Source organism: Corticium candelabrum, chromosome 11 (genome assembly GCF_963422355.1).
Source record: "Corticium candelabrum chromosome 11, ooCorCand1.1, whole genome shotgun sequence".
In the NCBI taxonomy this organism is placed as follows: Eukaryota; Metazoa; Porifera; class Homoscleromorpha; order Homosclerophorida; family Plakinidae; genus Corticium; species Corticium candelabrum.
The window spans coordinates 3579675-3598051 of NC_085095.1; the positions used below are offsets into that span (position 1 = coordinate 3579675).

General features: G+C 39.9%; 1 protein-coding gene across 1 annotated transcript; it reads left to right on the top strand.

Annotated features, from left to right (window-relative positions):
- The first annotated feature begins 7317 nt into the window (after positions 1-7317).
- LOC134187125 (uncharacterized) lies at positions 7318-8452 on the top strand. The gene is made up of 3 exons (XM_062655244.1): positions 7318-7660; positions 7752-7994; positions 8058-8452. Exons 1-3 carry the CDS (start codon positions 7318-7320, stop codon positions 8318-8320), a joined length of 849 nt encoding a protein of 282 aa, XP_062511228.1. The 3' UTR covers positions 8321-8452.
- Positions 8453-18377: the final 9925 nt, after the last annotated feature.

Consider the following 18377-nt stretch of genomic DNA (forward strand, 5'->3'; position numbering starts at 1 on the left):
AGTTACGCCACTGTAAATGCAAGTAAATACAGTAATTTACGGCAATTCAAGACTTCAATTACTTTAATCGCTGCATCATGTATAATACTACTGTATTTGCAAATTATTAACACTAAGATTAATATCATATGTGTTATACAACACTAAGATCTAGTCTCGCGTAGCCAAACTCCTGCCCTTTTGATATCTACCGGCGGGGAAGGGTTTGGTGAAATTGCACACAAACAGTGGTGCCAGGCATACGCCCACGTCTTTTCAACTAGTAATTAGATGAAGGTTAAGCTGACAGGTGATAATTACTGGAAACATTCTTCTCTCTGTTGTCGACGAGAAATCACTTGTTGAAAGGCTTACAACAATCAATGGACAGACTTTACGATAGTATGGTATTGTTCTTGGTATAGGGCGTTTAGTTAACTACGAATTCACGCAAACTGCGCGCTAGCCTCTGCATAATTAATTATTTCGACCTGCCGTGCCATCGCCTCGATCTCTTCCCGCAATCCTTGAATTTGGTGATCTAGCCTAGGAAACGAAGCAAGCTACGTTCGGCAATATATCACAAACAGGCTCGATCCAGCTGCTTCTATCTAATCAGCTGGTCCACACAAGAATGTCCGACTGGCTTACACTTGCCAAGATGTCTACATTGCTTGAGCATTGCGAGAGCCGTTTCTTTTTCTTTGTTTTGCGTTTGATGAATAGAGACTCAAAGCACAAAGCACAACAGTCCGGATCCATTGTGTAACTAACAATCAACTTGCGTGGGGTTGATTACACGTTTACGTTAATGTAATTATCTGCCACCCGGAAGTCGGTGGCGGCTGGCACCACTACTTGCGTGCAATTTCACCAAACCCTTTCCCGCCGGTAGATATCAAGAAGGGGAGGTGTTTGGCTACGCGAGACTAACTAAGATCTAGTTATACCATATGTGTTATACAACACTACTAGCAGCCCAAAGATAAGTTTGACTTATATCAGATTATCACCTGAGAATGGATTGCCATTTCGAGAATTTATTGCATGCTGTCTAAACTCCACTAGAAGAAACAGTGTCGAATCTAACATGTTGTTCACCATTTAACACAGATGTGTGACCTATATTTTTATGTGGTAGAGATGGCAGTGGTCTAGTGATTCCGATTCATTGAAACTGGTTTTTCCAATAAAGTAGAGATCTTCCAGATGATATAGTTGTAGTAATCATGGCCAAGAGGCTATAGTCTTTCTAATAATTCTCGTGTCTACGTGCAAACAGAAGCATGCTGTATGGAGTTGTAATATTAAGGCAACAAATTAAAGTGCTATCATTTGCCAAGTCTGTCACATTAAATGTGCTTATTAACGACAGCACTCTCTGACCGCTGAGATCTTGTAGCATTTGACATTTAAGAAGTATGTCATTTGTGCAGTGCAAGTATGTATATTGCATTGGTTTCAGCTTTGTATAGCATTAGTATTGTATTCTAATATCATACCTCATTTAATTGCATGTGGTTGTGAGAAATAGGCAATATTGAAACATGACCTCAGTAAATTGAATACGTGCAGGTTACTTGTGACTTATTCATGCTATTTTGGCTATTCGCAGATTCCACCAGGTTAAAACGCCATACATTTGAAATTGAAATCTGCTGCTGAAGCGCTCCGATTGCGTAGCAATTTCAAAGGCAAATATTAATTAATGGCTAGGTCACTTGATTCAAATGGAAAATTTATAGCACCGGCGTAGGAATTGGGAGGCTGGGGCACTTCAGTCCCCTCGCTCACTGTAGGAATTGAATTTCTGTGCTACTGACTTTTTCAAATCTGGCAAGCGAGGTTGTTTTTGCACTCATGATGACATTCACGGTACAGCTCCCCAGAGATCGTGAACATCTTCCAGTGCCACTGCATAACACCAAAAATTTCCTGTCACGCAGTACATGATCTGAAATGACTCGCTCTTGAACCCAAAGCACAAAAGAGTCGGTTCGATCAAATGATATGTAATTTCTTAATTTTCAACTTTTCTCTGCCAATCAATCGCTGTAGTAAGGGTAATGTAGCAATCAAGTTTAATTAAAATGTTCAGTAAATGTTTCGTATGTGTGTGTGCATATGTAATTGTGTCTGCGTGTGGATGTGCGCGCGCAGTACCGTAACGTGACCTTTAAAAATGGGGGCTGGATTTTACGATGCTATGGGAAACGCCCACTTCTTATTGGTTTTATGATCTGTGGCTCCAGACTGGAAAAAACGGTGGTGCAAACCAAATTGCTTGGAATATTTAGCGATCGAGGTTTCACTAAAAGTTGGTGAATACCACAGTATAATTACCAGGTGAATTTCATATCTAAAACATAGTATCACGGTATACATTATATGTGTACTCATGAAGAACACGAAACATACATTAATTTTTCGAGTAGGTTCAAGATAGACATTCTCAGAGGTTGTTTGTTAAGAAAACGTAACCAAATTTGCTTCATAACTAGTCAACATCAGTTACATCGTTGAATTGCACGTCCATTGAGTCTTTCTTGTCCCATAGTATCTATAAGTTTGAAGAAGCTAAGATTTTAGGCAACTGATACCGGGATAACAGGCAGAGAAGCAACTTGTTTCAAACGATCCCTAAGAGTAAGAATGTTAACAAAATAATTTGTCACGTTGTTTTGAGGTTCCGTATTTAATTAAGAATGATGGTTGCTCGTCCGCTAGAAGAATTAATACTGACGAAGACATATTAAATACAGTTGTTTTAGTTAAGAGTCACTAGTATGTTTGATCAATTAATTAAATGAATAACGCAAATTCATTAGATTGAAATTCATATTTCATGGACATATGACTCACACGTGAAGCATTAGTATTTTGATATTTAAATAGAACTCATTTTTAAGCATTATACTTATTTACTATAGACCACAAATTTTATGACCACGCGCAAAAATGATGAGGTACTATAGCAAGGTCTTGCCCATGCCACGTACGCTACGTTCTTGGCGTGAGCTTGTGTGTGTGTGTGTGTGTGTGTGTGTGTGTGTGTGTGTGTGTGTGTGTGTGTGTGTGTGTGTGTGTGTGTGTGTCTGTGTGTGTGTGTCTGTGTGTGTGTGTCTGTGTGTGTGTGCGTGTGTTTGTGTGTACGTGCGTGCGTGCGCGCTTGCGTACGTGTGTGTGTGTGTGCTATAGCTCAGTTGGTTAGAGAGTCATACTAATGAGTGATGAGTACTTACGTGACTCTACTTGGTTGAAAGTTCAAATCACGATTATAGCGAGCTATGGCATAATTTCCATGGGCAAGACACTCACGCGACTCGGGAGTTTAAACGAGTACCGGTCTTTGACTGGGTGGCAAAGGTCCCCAACTGCGATAAAGTCTATCAGCCACAGTATGGAGTCAATGTGCGACTTCGGGTGCCCACACCACCATTGACGTTGCAATTGGTGCTCCTGGTCATGCTCAAGGAGACTGCTTAGTAAGGCCCATATCTCCTGCATATAGCGCAGGAACCCTGGAGACATTTGGGTAGGAGCATGACCGTCCAACAGCAGCTTTTTATCCATTTGCCATTTGTAATTTTCTGGGGCGTGTGTGTACGTGTGTGTGTGTGTGTGTGTGTGTGTGTGTGTGTGTGTTTGTGTGTGTGTGTGTGTGTGTGTGTGTGTGTGTGTGTGTGTGTGTGTGTGTGTGTGTCTGAGTCTGTGTCTTTGTGGGTAAGTGCGTGGTTATAGGCTTTTTGTGTGATTGCGACACACATACACTTAGCTACTGTCGTATTCATTAGTATTGGACAATTTCTTTGGGGTCACCTCATGAGATAACATTTTATAGTAGTGTATGAATTTGGTTTAATATAATGTCAATGTATTTATGGGCAAACAGTTGCGTGCGTGATACGTATACCTATCAATAGTAATATAGTACACAAATTGTGCTATGTATACTATAGACAGACTACTGATATATGAAAGAGTGTTGTTTCTTTGTACACTCTGCCCTTATACACATGAAGTGGCTGTCCATGCCGCACAAAATGTATACACATTGATTGAAAAGGCTGTACAGCACTTAAAGCGCTGCAACTTGGGAGTTTTATATAGAACTGGCGTTAGGGTTAGGGTTAGGGTTAATAGTTTCGGCAGCTTAGGTTAGCAACTATAGGTTGCCGAAACGCACTTCTTCTGATTCCATGCTCAATGGCAATAATTTGAGAATTCTGCAGTGCCAAAGAGATGAGGACTACCAAAGTTTATGCACGCACAAGGTGTCAGCTGGGAAATTCCGAGTAACTTGCGATGCTGTTTGGCATGAAGCAGAGAAGCATAAGACTAGCAAGAGCGACAGCTTACCGAGTAGGATCTAATTGCACATCATGTCTTATTTTTTGACATGAGATGCCACTTAGTTAATTTGTACATTTGTGCTGTAATCTATAGCTATAAATATGAACATAGGACGGTACAATTTTGTTGGCCTATGTGTACAAACAGCGACAGCATGTATACGTATTTGACAGAGCAAGACAACATTCGTCCAAGGCGTGGTCGGCTAATGGAAACGAGAAACCTCCCTGCATGGTTCTCCTGACAATATCAGGCTGAGTCATCGCACGCAGTCTTCTTCCCAGGCTAAACTGTTTTTTCGGTATCAAAAGGTTTCTTCATTCATTCTTCTATTATCGTATGAAACGTCTTCTTTTCTCGTAATGGTCACATATAAATATTAATGTACTTTCCGTAGTCAAAGCATCTCTCTGTTTTGGCAAAAGAATATTTTGAGTAGACTGCGTTGACGTACGACTACATTTTCAATAATGGTTCTTACCTATTTTTGGATTCAGTGTCAAATAGCAGGGAGAACACGTACAGTGAGGCGACGGTGGTTGCATCGAAGTGCTTCTGAGCTACATAGAGCTATATATACTCTTACATGAATAACCACTCCTCCTTTCGACTTTTGTATCGTGAAGAAAGTTTGATACAGTTCCGTTGATGTTGTCGTGTTGGTGGTTCACGCATTTACCTGCTATTTAGTGGTCAAGTGATCTTAGATAATTACTGATGGGAAAACTGTACTGTTCTGGAGCTCGTCATGCACGTCTTGTTTCCTGGCAAAAGGAAGCGCAACTAGTGCGTCATATCAATACAAGATCCTGTCGGTTTCATTTCATCCGGTCGTCTCGCCAGCCTCTCCCACATCTTTAGCTCACCGTTGCAACCGGAGGAATGAGAACGACACGATCTCATGCGCTTTATTTGCGCTTCCTTTTGCCAAAACGTTTGCTTACCAGCTTTGTCAAATTTGGACCGAAAACAGACATGTATATGAGGAGCTGTAAAATACCACATGCTTTTCATCAGCAATTTGCCAAGGTTATGCCTCTGTAAACCACCATTTACTTTCACCGCAGCTTTTACCGTTTAATTGACGGTAAAGCGGCAACAAGACAACATCAGAAGAAATGCATGACACTGCAAAGAAAAATTTTAGTCTGGGAAGAAGAATTGCGTGCGATGACTCAGTTCGACGTTCACGAGAAAGCCAGGGAGTTTTCTTGTTTTGATTATGACCAAGCCTCGCAGGAATGCCGTCTTTCTCCTTTAAATACGTCTAGACGCCGTCGCCGTTTCTAAACATAGGTCAAACAAATGGTACCGTCAGATGTTCAGATTGCAACATGAATTAAGTGCTAAGTGACATGCCATGCCGAGACAGGACATGGTGTGCAATTAGACCCTATGCGGTATACTGTCGCTTTTTCCAGTCGTACTTCTTTGTTTCACACTTAGAGACAACTTTCTGCTAGTGGCTTTTGTATTCCAAACCGCATTGAGTCAACGAAATTCTGCAGCTGACACCTTGCGTGTGTATGGCGGTTTAGTCCTCATCTCTTTTGTAGAAATCTCAAATAATTGCAATTGAGCATGGAATCAGAAGAAGTGGGTTTCGGCAACCTAGTGGTTGCAAAGCCAAGTATAGATACAGCTAATATGTCACAAGCATCTATTTAGTGGCAGAACCAAGTTTAATCTGGGAAGAAAGTAGACGTTGACCTTGCAAAGCTGGATAACTAAATTTTAATTTAGTCAAAGAATTATATTTCTATATATAGTACGTCGATTACACGCGTCTTCTCATACATTTCACAGCCGCTACAAGCTCAAGTGTGTGCATGCTGATTACATGCAGTAGAAGGCAAACAACCTTGCGTTTTTCGATCAATACATTTGTGACTTCTAAACTGTCAGTTGAAGCTAGCTGTAACAATATGGAAGTGATAGCCAATTTTTAAACTCAACCAATTGTAAGCCGCTTGGTCTCATTTATATAGAGCATGTCAAGTTTCTAGTTGCGTGCAAAATGTAGAACAAGGTCGCCATACTGTAATAACATGTACTAAACAGTATATGTATATAGAAATAAGCGACAGATAATATTATCTGGCTTTGACTATATTATATTTCTACAAAATGATAATGCCAAATTTGTACATTTTTTCATTTCTTTTAACAATTATTATTATAACATTTAAAGCTACTTCATTAAGGTAACTATAATTAGACATTTTAAAATTCAAACAGTTGATATTTTCTTTTTCTATAACGATGACACTAATAATATGAATATTCATATTCGACAAACACATTTCGTACACATTTATACTTATTAAATTATAAGTAAAATTAAATAACTTTCATACGCAATAATCAAGATCTGTCGGTTTATTCAACAAGTGATAAGAGATATTGTTTAATTATCAAAACGAAATGTCAAGACTCAACTGTATGCTAGAACTACACGTTGTCAATAACGAAGACTTAGAACATAAACATCCTTTGGCAAAAAATGTTGGAACTAGCAATTATGTTATCAAACTATGTGCAGCCTATAGATAAACATGAAAGATCAAAGTAATCCGCTCACTTAGGCCTCTGTACTATTAGATCTCTGGAAAATACAATGGATTCATACTAACTGCTTTTATGTGGATTTGCATAGGCCAGAAACATTGTCTTGTAGCAAGCCGTCAATCTGGAAACCATCGGTTTATGCAAGTATTTTTGTCTATATATAAATTTAAAGGGCCGAGAAATGTTTGTACATTTTTTTTGAATTCATTTATAGATGCACTATATTTGCATGTACGCCACGCATAACTTAAACCTTATAGCTCCACCACCAAAATGTATTTGCGTCCATCTTTATAATTTAGCTACCAGGAAATTGCGTGTCCCTGCGATTCTATAAAAGCTCTAGGCATCGGCTGCACAGCTCAGTTCACTGGACGGTAAGTTGTTCTGTGTATACGACACTGATATTTCATTGCTATGGCTAGAAAATCGCTTGCTCTGCATACTCTTCTTCTCGTTGCGGCTTCATGCTTCTACAATGCAGATGGCTGTGACTTTGATCTGATATTGGTGTATGTCTGCCATATACAACAATCTGTACCCATATGCTATGCGGAATACCGCTGCCATACACCATTTCTTCGACTTCCCAAGCGGAGTGTGCCAGATGATGGCATCATTGAATGCGTACCAACGAAATTGAGTGAATTCGACTGTGATGAAGACGACCAAGTCAGCTATCGCGAGTTTGTTGTAGCTTTGACACTCGATGAAAATAACGATACATCTAGAAGAGCTTTTGAAGATGCAGATAAGAACGGTCGGTTTATATTTGCCAATAATGACTACCTTAATAATTAAATTAACTATACTACAATAAACGTAGTTTACAATGCAGTGTGTGTACACAGGAGATAAATATTTAAACGCAGAAGAACTGAGGAATATGGCTGCAAGAAATCGCTACTGTCTGCAAGAGCAAAGTCGCCACCGGCAAGTGTTCGATGATCAACTGCCAGGAAATTTTGACTTGTACGATACAAACAAAAATGGAGAGATCGACGGGATAGAATTCAGCGATCAAGTAAACAAAATACACAATGGAACCATGACAGTAAATAGTTTTGGCATGATAATGAAGAAAATGGCCGGATGTAAGAGTTCATCTAGTTTTACGATCTGTTTATCGACTCATTGTTGCACCTTTTACCCTGTAGGTGATGGCGTCATTTCTAGAGAAGATTTTGACATGGCTGTGGGCGTGACGATGCCGTGGTTGTTCCAACCAGGTGACGGAGAGGAAGGAGACGAGCAACAACAGCTGCTGCAAAAACAAATAGAGGAAGAAGCTGAGCTAGAGAAAGACGGTGATCCAGCTGACGGGTACGACGGCCAGTCGAAAAACGTGAACGATAGTGACGACAAAGAAGACAAGGAAGGTGTAAAAGCAGAGAGGCAAGATGTTGTGCGCAGAGAATAGCGTTTGGATGTCACAGCTGATTGTCTGCGGACTCGTCTGCAACGGGACTAAAAATAGCTCGTTATAGAAGTACTAGGTGTTGTTCTTGCTGTTGCTGCATGCTGATAATTGTTTCTATACGTCTGCATGCATGCATGCATGCTTGCATGGTTTGTCTTGTGTAGACCAAATGTAACAAATGGCTCTTCGGACCCGCCAGTATGCATCTCCACTACTGATTTTTGTAGACTAAAGGTGAATCTGTAGTTGGGCCTTCTTTGCATCGTTGCATGAAGCCATTTGGTGCCTGAGTTAGTTCGATGATGTCACAGGCAGATGTTTTATCTATTAAACCAGCTGTAATCAAGTACTTGCAGTGAGAAAAATATATACGCCAAGAAAATGTCGAGTGTGTTACTGTACCCTCCGCACACGCTAAGTTCCTGCAACGGTCACATGATGATAATTGTGCGAGTGGAACAATAAGTGATTCAATAACTTGGTCACGTGCTCTCTGTAACTTCTCCAGCAAACTAAAATTGCAACACATGAAAAACAGTAACTGCATGGTGTGGCATGACCAGCTCATGGTCCAAACACTTACAACTAGACGTTATTTTACATTAGCTTGATTTTCATTAGCTGTAGCAGTTGCTACCAGAGCATCTGGACACTCCAATTTTAGAAGACCAGCAATTTCACAGTGCAAACTTATTCACAGTTTCAATAATATATTATATCATGATAACACAGTAACCACATGTACACATTTAAAGGTAACCGCGACGCAACATCAAAAATTCTGCTATGCTGAAAATCGTTATTTCTAGTTGCATAAATGACAGAAATAATAGTTTTAGATTCTTAATTAAGTCTTCGGTAAGAAATAGCAAGTCAAAGTTGCTTCCGGTTTTTCAATTTCTGGTAACGGGTGTGTGTGTAGAGATTGCCCAGGTTACCGGACGTTGTGGGGGCGTGGTCATCTTTTGCACGTTTAGAAAACATAGTAAATGAAGACTACAATTTCTAAAAATCAACGAAATCAAATTTTTGTACGTTGTGTATTATATCCTATTCTTGTTTGGTCACTGATCATCTAACAACCTAGAAAACAGTTGCTGGCCTTGGAGGCCTGTGCGCTAATTTTCTACTTCTTCTTCCTCTCCACGGATATCTCTTTTGTACTTTAGGTACGGCTGTGAAACTTGGGAAAACACTTTAGAATTATTTCCAACACTATTTTTTGATGACTAGAGAAACCAAAATCAATATTAATTAATAATTTTGTTTCTTTCAAGCAGATTTGATCCAAAGACCGTCATCAACGCTATTGCACAGTTCGGTCCAATCATGGAGCAATATTTGCGATTGATTGTCTATGGCAACCAGTGACAATAGACGAAGAGCCAATCAAATAGGCCAAACGCTTTTATGAAAGGGGTTATCACCGAAACTGTAATTCGATAATGTTTGCCATTGTCCGGTCTAGTCTGAAATTGTTTGCGATCTGAGTCGCAAAATTGACAAATAAAATTACGTACACTGTACACATAGCAATTTATACGGAAACCCAACATTTGTAACACATATCCCGTATGTGATAATATTTGACTTTGACTATATCTACTACGCCAAGTTCTATTTCAACTGCAGTTGCATATTCAATTATACACGCAGAGAAAAAAGAACAATGCAAATGCACTAAAATAGGATTCACATTGTGCAACGTGCGCTAAGGTAGCATGGTACCGTCTAAACCCCGTAGACCTATAAACCACTTGAGTAAACTATCTCTGAATCACGTCCAACGAAAGCAGTTACATATAAACAGGTTTAATTAACGCTAATGAAAACGCGCTAAATCTTAGACATGCTTCTAGAAAAGATATGTGCAGCCTAGGTTTACGTTGGGCTTTTGCGCTCGTAAAAACTTAACAAACTTGAATTTTAGAAACTTTTCTTCTGGAAAGAGAAGTAACTGTAGGGATTGTATAAAAATAACAGAAACAAGATCTATAGATAATATGAACCAAAGCCACACATTATTAGTGAATCCTTCCAACCACCACATTTCCAACATTTTACATTTTGGGGGTTGGAAGGATTTAATAATAAAGTCTGACTTTGGTTTATATTATCTATAGGTCTTATTTCTGTTACTTTTGACACAATCCCTACATCTTCTTCCTTTTCCAGAGAAATAATTTTTAAATTCCATCTATAAATAACAACATATGACAGTACAATTTGTTGGCCTATGTGTACAAGCAGCAACAGCATGTATACGTATTTGACGAAGCAAGACAACATTTTTCCGAGGCGTGGTCGGTTAATAGGATCGAGAAAACACCCTGCATGGTTCTCCGGACAATGTCCGGCGGAGTCATCGCATGCAGTCTTCTTCCCAGACTAAAACTGTTTTCTTTTTGGTATATATTTATATACTTTCCGTAGTCAAAGCATCTCTCTGTTTGGCAAAAGAATATTATGAGTAGAATGCGTTGACGTACCACTACATTTTCAATAATGGTTCCCACCTATTTTGGATTCAGTGTCGAATAGAAGGCAGAACACTTACAGTGAGCAAGCGACGGTTGCATCGAAGTGCTTCTGAGCTATATAGAGCTGTGTATACTGTCACATAAATAACCCCTCCTCCTTTCGATTTTCGTACAGTGGAGAAAGTTTGATACAGTTCCTTTGATGTTTCACCCATAAACCTGTTGTTTAGTGGTCAAGTGATCTTAGATAATTACTGAGGGAAAACCTGTGTTGTTGTACAGCTCGTCACGCATGTCTTTTTTTGCTGGTAAAAGGAAGCGCAACCAGTGCGTAAGGTTGATACAAGATCCTGTCGGTTTCATTCCATCCGGTCGTCTTGCCAGCTTCTCCCGCATCCCTAGCTCACCGTAGCAACCGGAGGAATGAGAACGACATGATCTTATACGCTTTGTTTGCGCTTTCTTTTGCCAAAACGTTTGCTTACCAGCTTTGTCAACTTTGACGTTTCTACGGAGAATTAGACCGAAAACAGACATGTATATAAAGGATCTGTAAATACCACATGGTTTCCATCAGTAATTAGCCAGGGTTATGCCTCTGTAAACCATCATCTACTTTCACCACAGCTTTCACTGTTTATTGACGGTAAAGCGGCAACAAGACAACATCAATAGAATTGTATCACACCGCAAAGAAAACATTCTAGTCTGGGAAGAAGACTAGCGTGCGATGACTCAGTTCGATGTACACCAGAAAACCAGAAAGTTTTGTTGATTTAATTATATGACCAAGCCTCGCAGGAATATCGTCTAGCTTTTTTTAAACACGTCTAGACGCCGTCGCCGTTCCTAAACATAGGTCAAACAAATGGTACCGTCAGATGTCTAGATTGAAATATGAATTAAGTGCTAAGTGACATGTCATGCCAACACAGGACACATGTGGTGTGCAATTAGACCCTACGTGGTATACTGTCCCTCTTTCCAGTCGTACTTCTTTGCTTCACAATTAGAGACAACTTTCTGCTAGTGGCTTTTGTATGCCAAACAGCATTGAGTCACAGAAATTCCGCAGCTGACACCTTGCGTGTGTATGGCGGTTTAGTCCTCATCTCTTTAGCAGAAATCTCAAATAATTGCCATTGAGCATGGAATCTAAAGAAGTGCGTTTCGGCAACCTACTTGTGGTCGCGAAACCAAGAACAGATACAGCTCATACGTCTCATGCATTTATTTGTTTGCGGAACAAGTATAAGTGCGGGAACAAATAAGCTTACAAAGCCGGATATATAAAATTGAAATTTAGTCAAATAATCATTATTCATATATATCAGGTCGATTACGCTCGTCTTCTCATGTATTTCACAGCTGCAACAAGCTCACATGTGTGCATGCTGATTGGATGCAGCAGAAAGCAGACAACAATGCGGTTTTTGGTCCATACATTTGTGACTGCTAAACTGCCAGTTGAAGCAAGCTGTAACAATTTGGAATGATAGCCAATTTTTAAACTCAATCCATGTTAACCGCTTGATCGCATTTAAATAGAGCAGGTCAAGTTTCTGATTGCGTGCAAAATGTAGAACGATGTCGGCATACTATAAAAACATGTACCGTATTACTCGCATAGAGCGGCATGTCGTTATAAGCGAATTTTACTTACAACTCTAACTGGTACACCTATAACGGCATGCAGTTATAGGTTAAGGAGCCGTTATAGAGCGAGGTACGGTAGTCACAGAAATACGAGGCCTATCTGTGATATTAATATTGCGGTAATGGAGGAGACACGTGTCAATGTGAAGGATGATGCTAATGACTATGTTGACGATGTTGCCGTTGGTGAAGACTTTGACTCAAGTCAGCCGAAAGCTACATGCAGGAAATTCTACACATTGATGATGATGAGGAACACGAAGAAGTAGAAACTGATTAGTGCTTACTGGTAATCTCTATTCATGGCATGTTCTCGAAGACTTAGTACTGTAGTATTTAGTAGTACCGCTTTAGAAAGATATTAGATATTGTTGGATGTGCAACTTGAGGGACAGGTAAAATTCCCTCATTTACAACGGGATGCCGTTGTACCTCGAGGCATAACGGCACCCTGGTAAAATTCGTTCCATAAAGGCATGCCGTTCTGTGCAAGGTAAACAGTCTACATATAGAAATCAGCGACAGATAATACTATCTAGCTTTGAATATATTATGTTTCTACAAAATGATAATGTTAAATTTGTGCATTTTCTCTTATATTTTAACCATTACTAGTATATCACTTAAAGATACTTAATTAAAGTAACTATAATTAGATACTTTTAAATAAAACAGTTTATATATTCTATTTTTCTATAACGACGACACTAACAATGTGGATATTGATGTTCAACAAACACATTCCGTACACATTTATACCTAATAAATTTTAAACAATATTAATTACCTCTTTATACGCAATAATCAATATCAGTCGGTTTATTCAACAGAGTGATAAGAGATGCAGTTTTAATTATCAAAACGAGATGTCAATACTTAGCCTCGTTCCCAGACTCTCGCGCTAGTCTAGTGCGGTGCCGTATGACAATTCAAGGCTCGAGAGAGTCAGAGATCATCCCGTCTACTTCCTGCCACATCTTCTTACTGAATGCTCACTAAGTGTAAACCACAACGTCATCAAGTGTCCAGTAACTTCAAAATCAAATTAGCTTTAGAACGAATCCAATAAACGTACCACACAGAATGCTATAACCATTGTTTACTGTTTGTGGCATATCCAGCACTTGCCGACAACTGAAGTATGTTGAAAGGTAAGTCTAGGGAGGGTTGGTGACGGGTGTGGTGTAGGCTTGTAGTCTGAGATCTACAATTGGCGGAGTGATGACCTTCTACGCAGTTCACACGCGCATCTCCTGTGTGGTCATTAGCGTTTGCGCGCAGACTAGACTCTGTAGCAAAATGCGCGCAATGAAAAGGGAAGGGGTTGATTTTGACATGAAACTGCCGTCTACCCTTCGAGAAGTCTTCAAGTATGAAAAATACATCTTTTCGCAAACGAATAGCGCTGGAAGCTACAAGTTGACCCTCCAGATCAACCCCTAATCCCGTCCCTTGTCATTGCGCGCTTTTACTACAAAGTCTAGTCTGCGCGCAAACGCTAATGGCCGCGTGTGAACTATATAGGTCACTCCGTCAATTGTACATCTCAGACTAAAACCCTACATACACGACACCCGTCACCAACACTCCATAGAACTACTTTTTCAACATGCTTTAGTTATCGGCAAGTGCTGAATATGCCAAAGACATCAAACAATGGTCATAGCATCTGGCGTAGTACGTTTATTGGATTAGTTCTAACGCTGATTTGATTTTGAAGTTACGAGACAGTTGATGAGGTTGCGGTGGCACTTAGTGAGCATTTAGTAAGGAGATATGGTAGGAAGTAGGGGGATGATCCCAGACCCTCTCGCGTCTGGAATTGTTATACGGGAACCAGACAACACTAGCGCGAGAGAGTCTGGAGACGAGGCCTTCAAGACTCAACTGTGTGCTTGAACTACACGTTGTGGATACAAGGGCTTATAACATAAACACTTCTTGGCAAAAAAATGCTGGAGCTATAAATTATGTTATCAAACTATATGCAGCCTAACGATAAACATGAAAGATCAAAGAAATTCGCCCACTAGGCCTCTGTACTATTAGATCTCTAAAACATACAAAGGATTTATACTAACTGCTTACGTGTCGATTTGCGTACGCCAGAATCATTGTCTCGTGGCCAGCAGCCAATCTGGAAACCGTCGGTCTATGCAAGTATTTTTGTCTATAAATAACTTTAAAAGCGGAGCAATGTTTGTGATTCGTACAATCTGCTTGAATTCATTTATAGATGCACTATATTTGCATGTACGCTACGCATAACGTAATAATTTAAACCCTATAGCACAGCCATTAAAATGTATTTGCGTCTATCTTTATAATTTAGCTACCAGGAAATTTCCGCGTCACTGCGATTGCATATAAGCTTTAGGTATCGGCTGCACAGCTCAGTTCACTGGACGATAAGTTGTTCTGTGTATACGACATTAATACTTCATTGCAACGGCTAGAAAATCGCTTGCTCTGCTTTCTCTTCTTCTCGTTGCGGCTTCATGCTTCTACAATGCAGATGGCTGGGCACTACGCAGTGTCGACCCTTCTCCTACCACACTAATAGTTGTTCACTGTGTTGTGACAAGGGTGTCTGTCTGCTATATATTTCCGATATACATCTGCGTTATTGAATACCACTGCCTTATAGCAATAATTCAATTACACAAGCGGAGCGTGCCAGACGATGGCATCATTGAATGCGTACCAACGAAACTGAGTGAATTCGACTGTGATGAAGACGGCCAAGTCAGCTATAGCGAGTTTGTTGTAGCTTTGACACTCGATGAAAGTAACGATACATCCAGAAGAGCTTTTGAAGATGCAGATAAGAACGGTCAGTCTATATTAGCTAATAATGACTACCTTAATAATTAAATCAACTATACTACGATAAACGTAGTTTCAAATGCAGTGTTTACTCAGGAGGTAAATATTTGAACGCAGAAGAGCTGAGAAATATGGCTGCAAAAACCCCTACTGTCTGCAAGAGCAAAGTCGCCACCGGAAAGTGTTCGATGGTCAACTGCCAGGAACTTTTGATCTGTACGATACAAACAAAAATGGAGAGATTGAAGGGATAGAATTCAGCGATTAAGTAAACAAATACACAATGGAACCATGACAGTAAATAGTTTTGGCATGATAATGAAGAAAATGGCCGGATGTAAGAGTTCATCTAGGTTTAAGATTTTCTATCAACCCATTGTTGCACCTTTTATCTTGTAGGTGATGGCGTCATCTCTAGAGCGGATTTTGACACAGCCGTGGGCGTGACGATACCGTGGCTGTTCCAACCAGGTGACGGAGACGAAGGAGACGAGCAACAACAGCTGCTGCAAAAACAAAAAGAGGAAGAAGCTGAGCTAGAGGAAGAAGCTGAGCTAGAGGAAGACGGTGATCCAGCTGACGGGTACGATGGCCAGTCGGAAAACGTCGATGATAATGACGACGAAGAAGACAAGGAAGGTGTAAAAGCGGAGAGCGAAGATGTTGTGCGCAGAGAATAGCGTTTAGATGTGACAGCTGATTGTCTGCGGACTCGTCTTATACGAGACTAGAAATAGCTGCTTAGAGAAGTGCTATGTGTTGTTCTTGCTGTTGCTGCATGCTGATAATTGTTTCTATACGTCTGGATGCTTGCATGCATGGTTTGTCTCGTGTAGAACAAATGTAACAAATGGCTGTTTGGATCGGCCAGTATACATCTCCACTGTTTTGATTTCTGCAAACTGAAGGTGAATCTGTAGTTGTACGAAGCGATTTGGTTCCCGCGTTAGTTCGATGATGTCACAAGTAGATGTTTTATCTACTAATCCAGCTGTAATCAAGTACTTGCATTGAGAAAAATATATACGCCAAGAAAATGTCGAGTGCGTTACTCTACCCACCGCACACGCTACGTTCCTGCAACAGTCACATGATGATAATTGTGCGAGTGGAATAATAAGTGATTCAATGACTTGGTCACGTGCTCTCTGTAACCTCTCCTTCAAAACTAAATTGCAACACATGAAAAACAGTAACTGCATGGTGTGGCATAACCAGCTCATGGTCCAAACACTTACAACAAAACGTTATTTTACATTAGCTTGATTTTCATTAGCTGTAGCCATTGCTACCATTGCATCTGGACACTCCAATTTTAGAAGACCAGCAACATCACAGTGCAAACTTATTCACAGCTTCAATTTTTATTTTATCATGATATCACAGTAAGCACATGTACACCTTTAAAATGCAACTGCAACGCAAAATCAAAACAATTTTGGTTGAAAATCGTTATTTCTAGTTGCATAAATGACAGAAATAATAGTTTTAGATTCTTAATTATGTCTTCGATAAGAAATAGCATGTCAAAGTTGCTTCCGGTTCTTCAAGTTCCGGTAACGGGTGTGTGGGGTAGTAATTGCCCAGGTTACCGGGCGTTGTAAGGGCGTGGTCATCTTTTTGAACGTTTAGAAAACATAATAATAAAGACTAAAATTTTTCAAAATCAACGAAATGAAATTTTGTATGTCGTGTACTATATTCTATTTTTTTGGTCACTGATCATGTAACAACCTAGAAAACAGTTGCTAGCCTCGGAGGCTCATGCGCCAACTTTCTTCTTCTTCTCCACGGATATCTCTTTTGTACGTTATGTATGGCTGTGAAACTTGAGTAAACACTTTTAATGATCCCGAACACTATTCTTTTGGTGAATAGACAAACCGACATCAATGTTAATTAATAATTGTGTTTCTTTCAAGCAGATTTGATGCAAAGACCGTCATCTACGCTATTGCACAGTTCGGCCCAATCATGGAGCAATACTTGCGATTGATTTCCATGGCAACCAAAGACAATGGACAAAGAGCCAATCAAATAGGCCAAACGCTTTTATGAAGAGGTTCTCATCGAAACTGTGTAATTTGATAATGTTTGCCATTGTCCGGTGTAGTCTGAAATTGTTTGCGATCTGAGTCGCAAAATTGACAAATAAAATTACGTACACATAGCAATTTATACGAAACCCAACATTTGTAACACATATCCCGTATGTAATAATCTTTGGCAGAACACTTACAGTGAGCAAGCGGCGGTTGCATCGAAGTGCTTCTGAGCTATATAGAGCTGTATATACTCTCACATCAATAACTCCTCCTCCTCTCGACTTTCGTACAGTGGAGAAACTTTGATACAGTTCCTTTGATGTTTCACCCAAAAACCTGTTGTTTAGTGGTCAAGTGATTTTAGATAATTACTGAAGGAAAACTTGTGTTGTTGTACAGCTCGACATGCATGTCTTGTTTTTAAGGCAAAAGGAAGCGCAACCAGTGCGTAATGTTGATACAAGATCCTGTCGGTTTCATTCCATCCGGTCGTCTCGCCAGCTTCTTTCGCATCCTTAGCTCACCGTTGCAACCGGAGGAATGAGAACGACATGACCTTATACACTTTTTTGCGCTTTCTTTTGCCAAAACGTTTGCTTACCAGCTTTGTCAAATTTGACGTTTCTACGGAGAATTGGACCGAAAACAGACATGTATATGAGGAGCTGTAAAATACCACATGTTTTTATCAGCAATTAGCCAAGGTTATGCCTCTGTAAACCACCATCTACTTTCACCGCAGCTTTCACCTTCTAAGCGGCAACAAAACAACATCAATAGAATTGTATCACACCGCAAAGAAAACATTCTAGTCTGGGAAGAACACTTGCGTGCGATGACTCAGTTCGACTTACGCCAGAAAACCAGGAAGTTTTGTTGATTTAATTAGATAACCAAGACTCGCAAGAATATCGTCTAGCTTTTTTAAAAACGTCTAGACGTCGTCGCCGTTCCTAAATATAGGTCAAACAAATGGTACCGTCAGATGTCTAGATTGTAACATGAATTAAGTGCTAAGTGACATGTCATGCCACATGTTGTGCGCAATTA

Bases quoted from the DNA above. Each gene is read 5' to 3' on its own strand.
- LOC134187125 (XM_062655244.1), top strand. From the start codon at position 7,318: ATGGCTAGAAAATCGCTTGCTCTGCATACTCTTCTTCTCGTTGCGGCT. The intron at 7,661-7,751 runs GTCGGTTTATAT...GTGTGTACACAG, and splicing joins TGAAGATGCAGATAAGAACG to GAGATAAATATTTAAACGCA. The intron at 7,995-8,057 runs GTAAGAGTTCAT...TTTACCCTGTAG, and splicing joins AATGAAGAAAATGGCCGGAT to GTGATGGCGTCATTTCTAGA.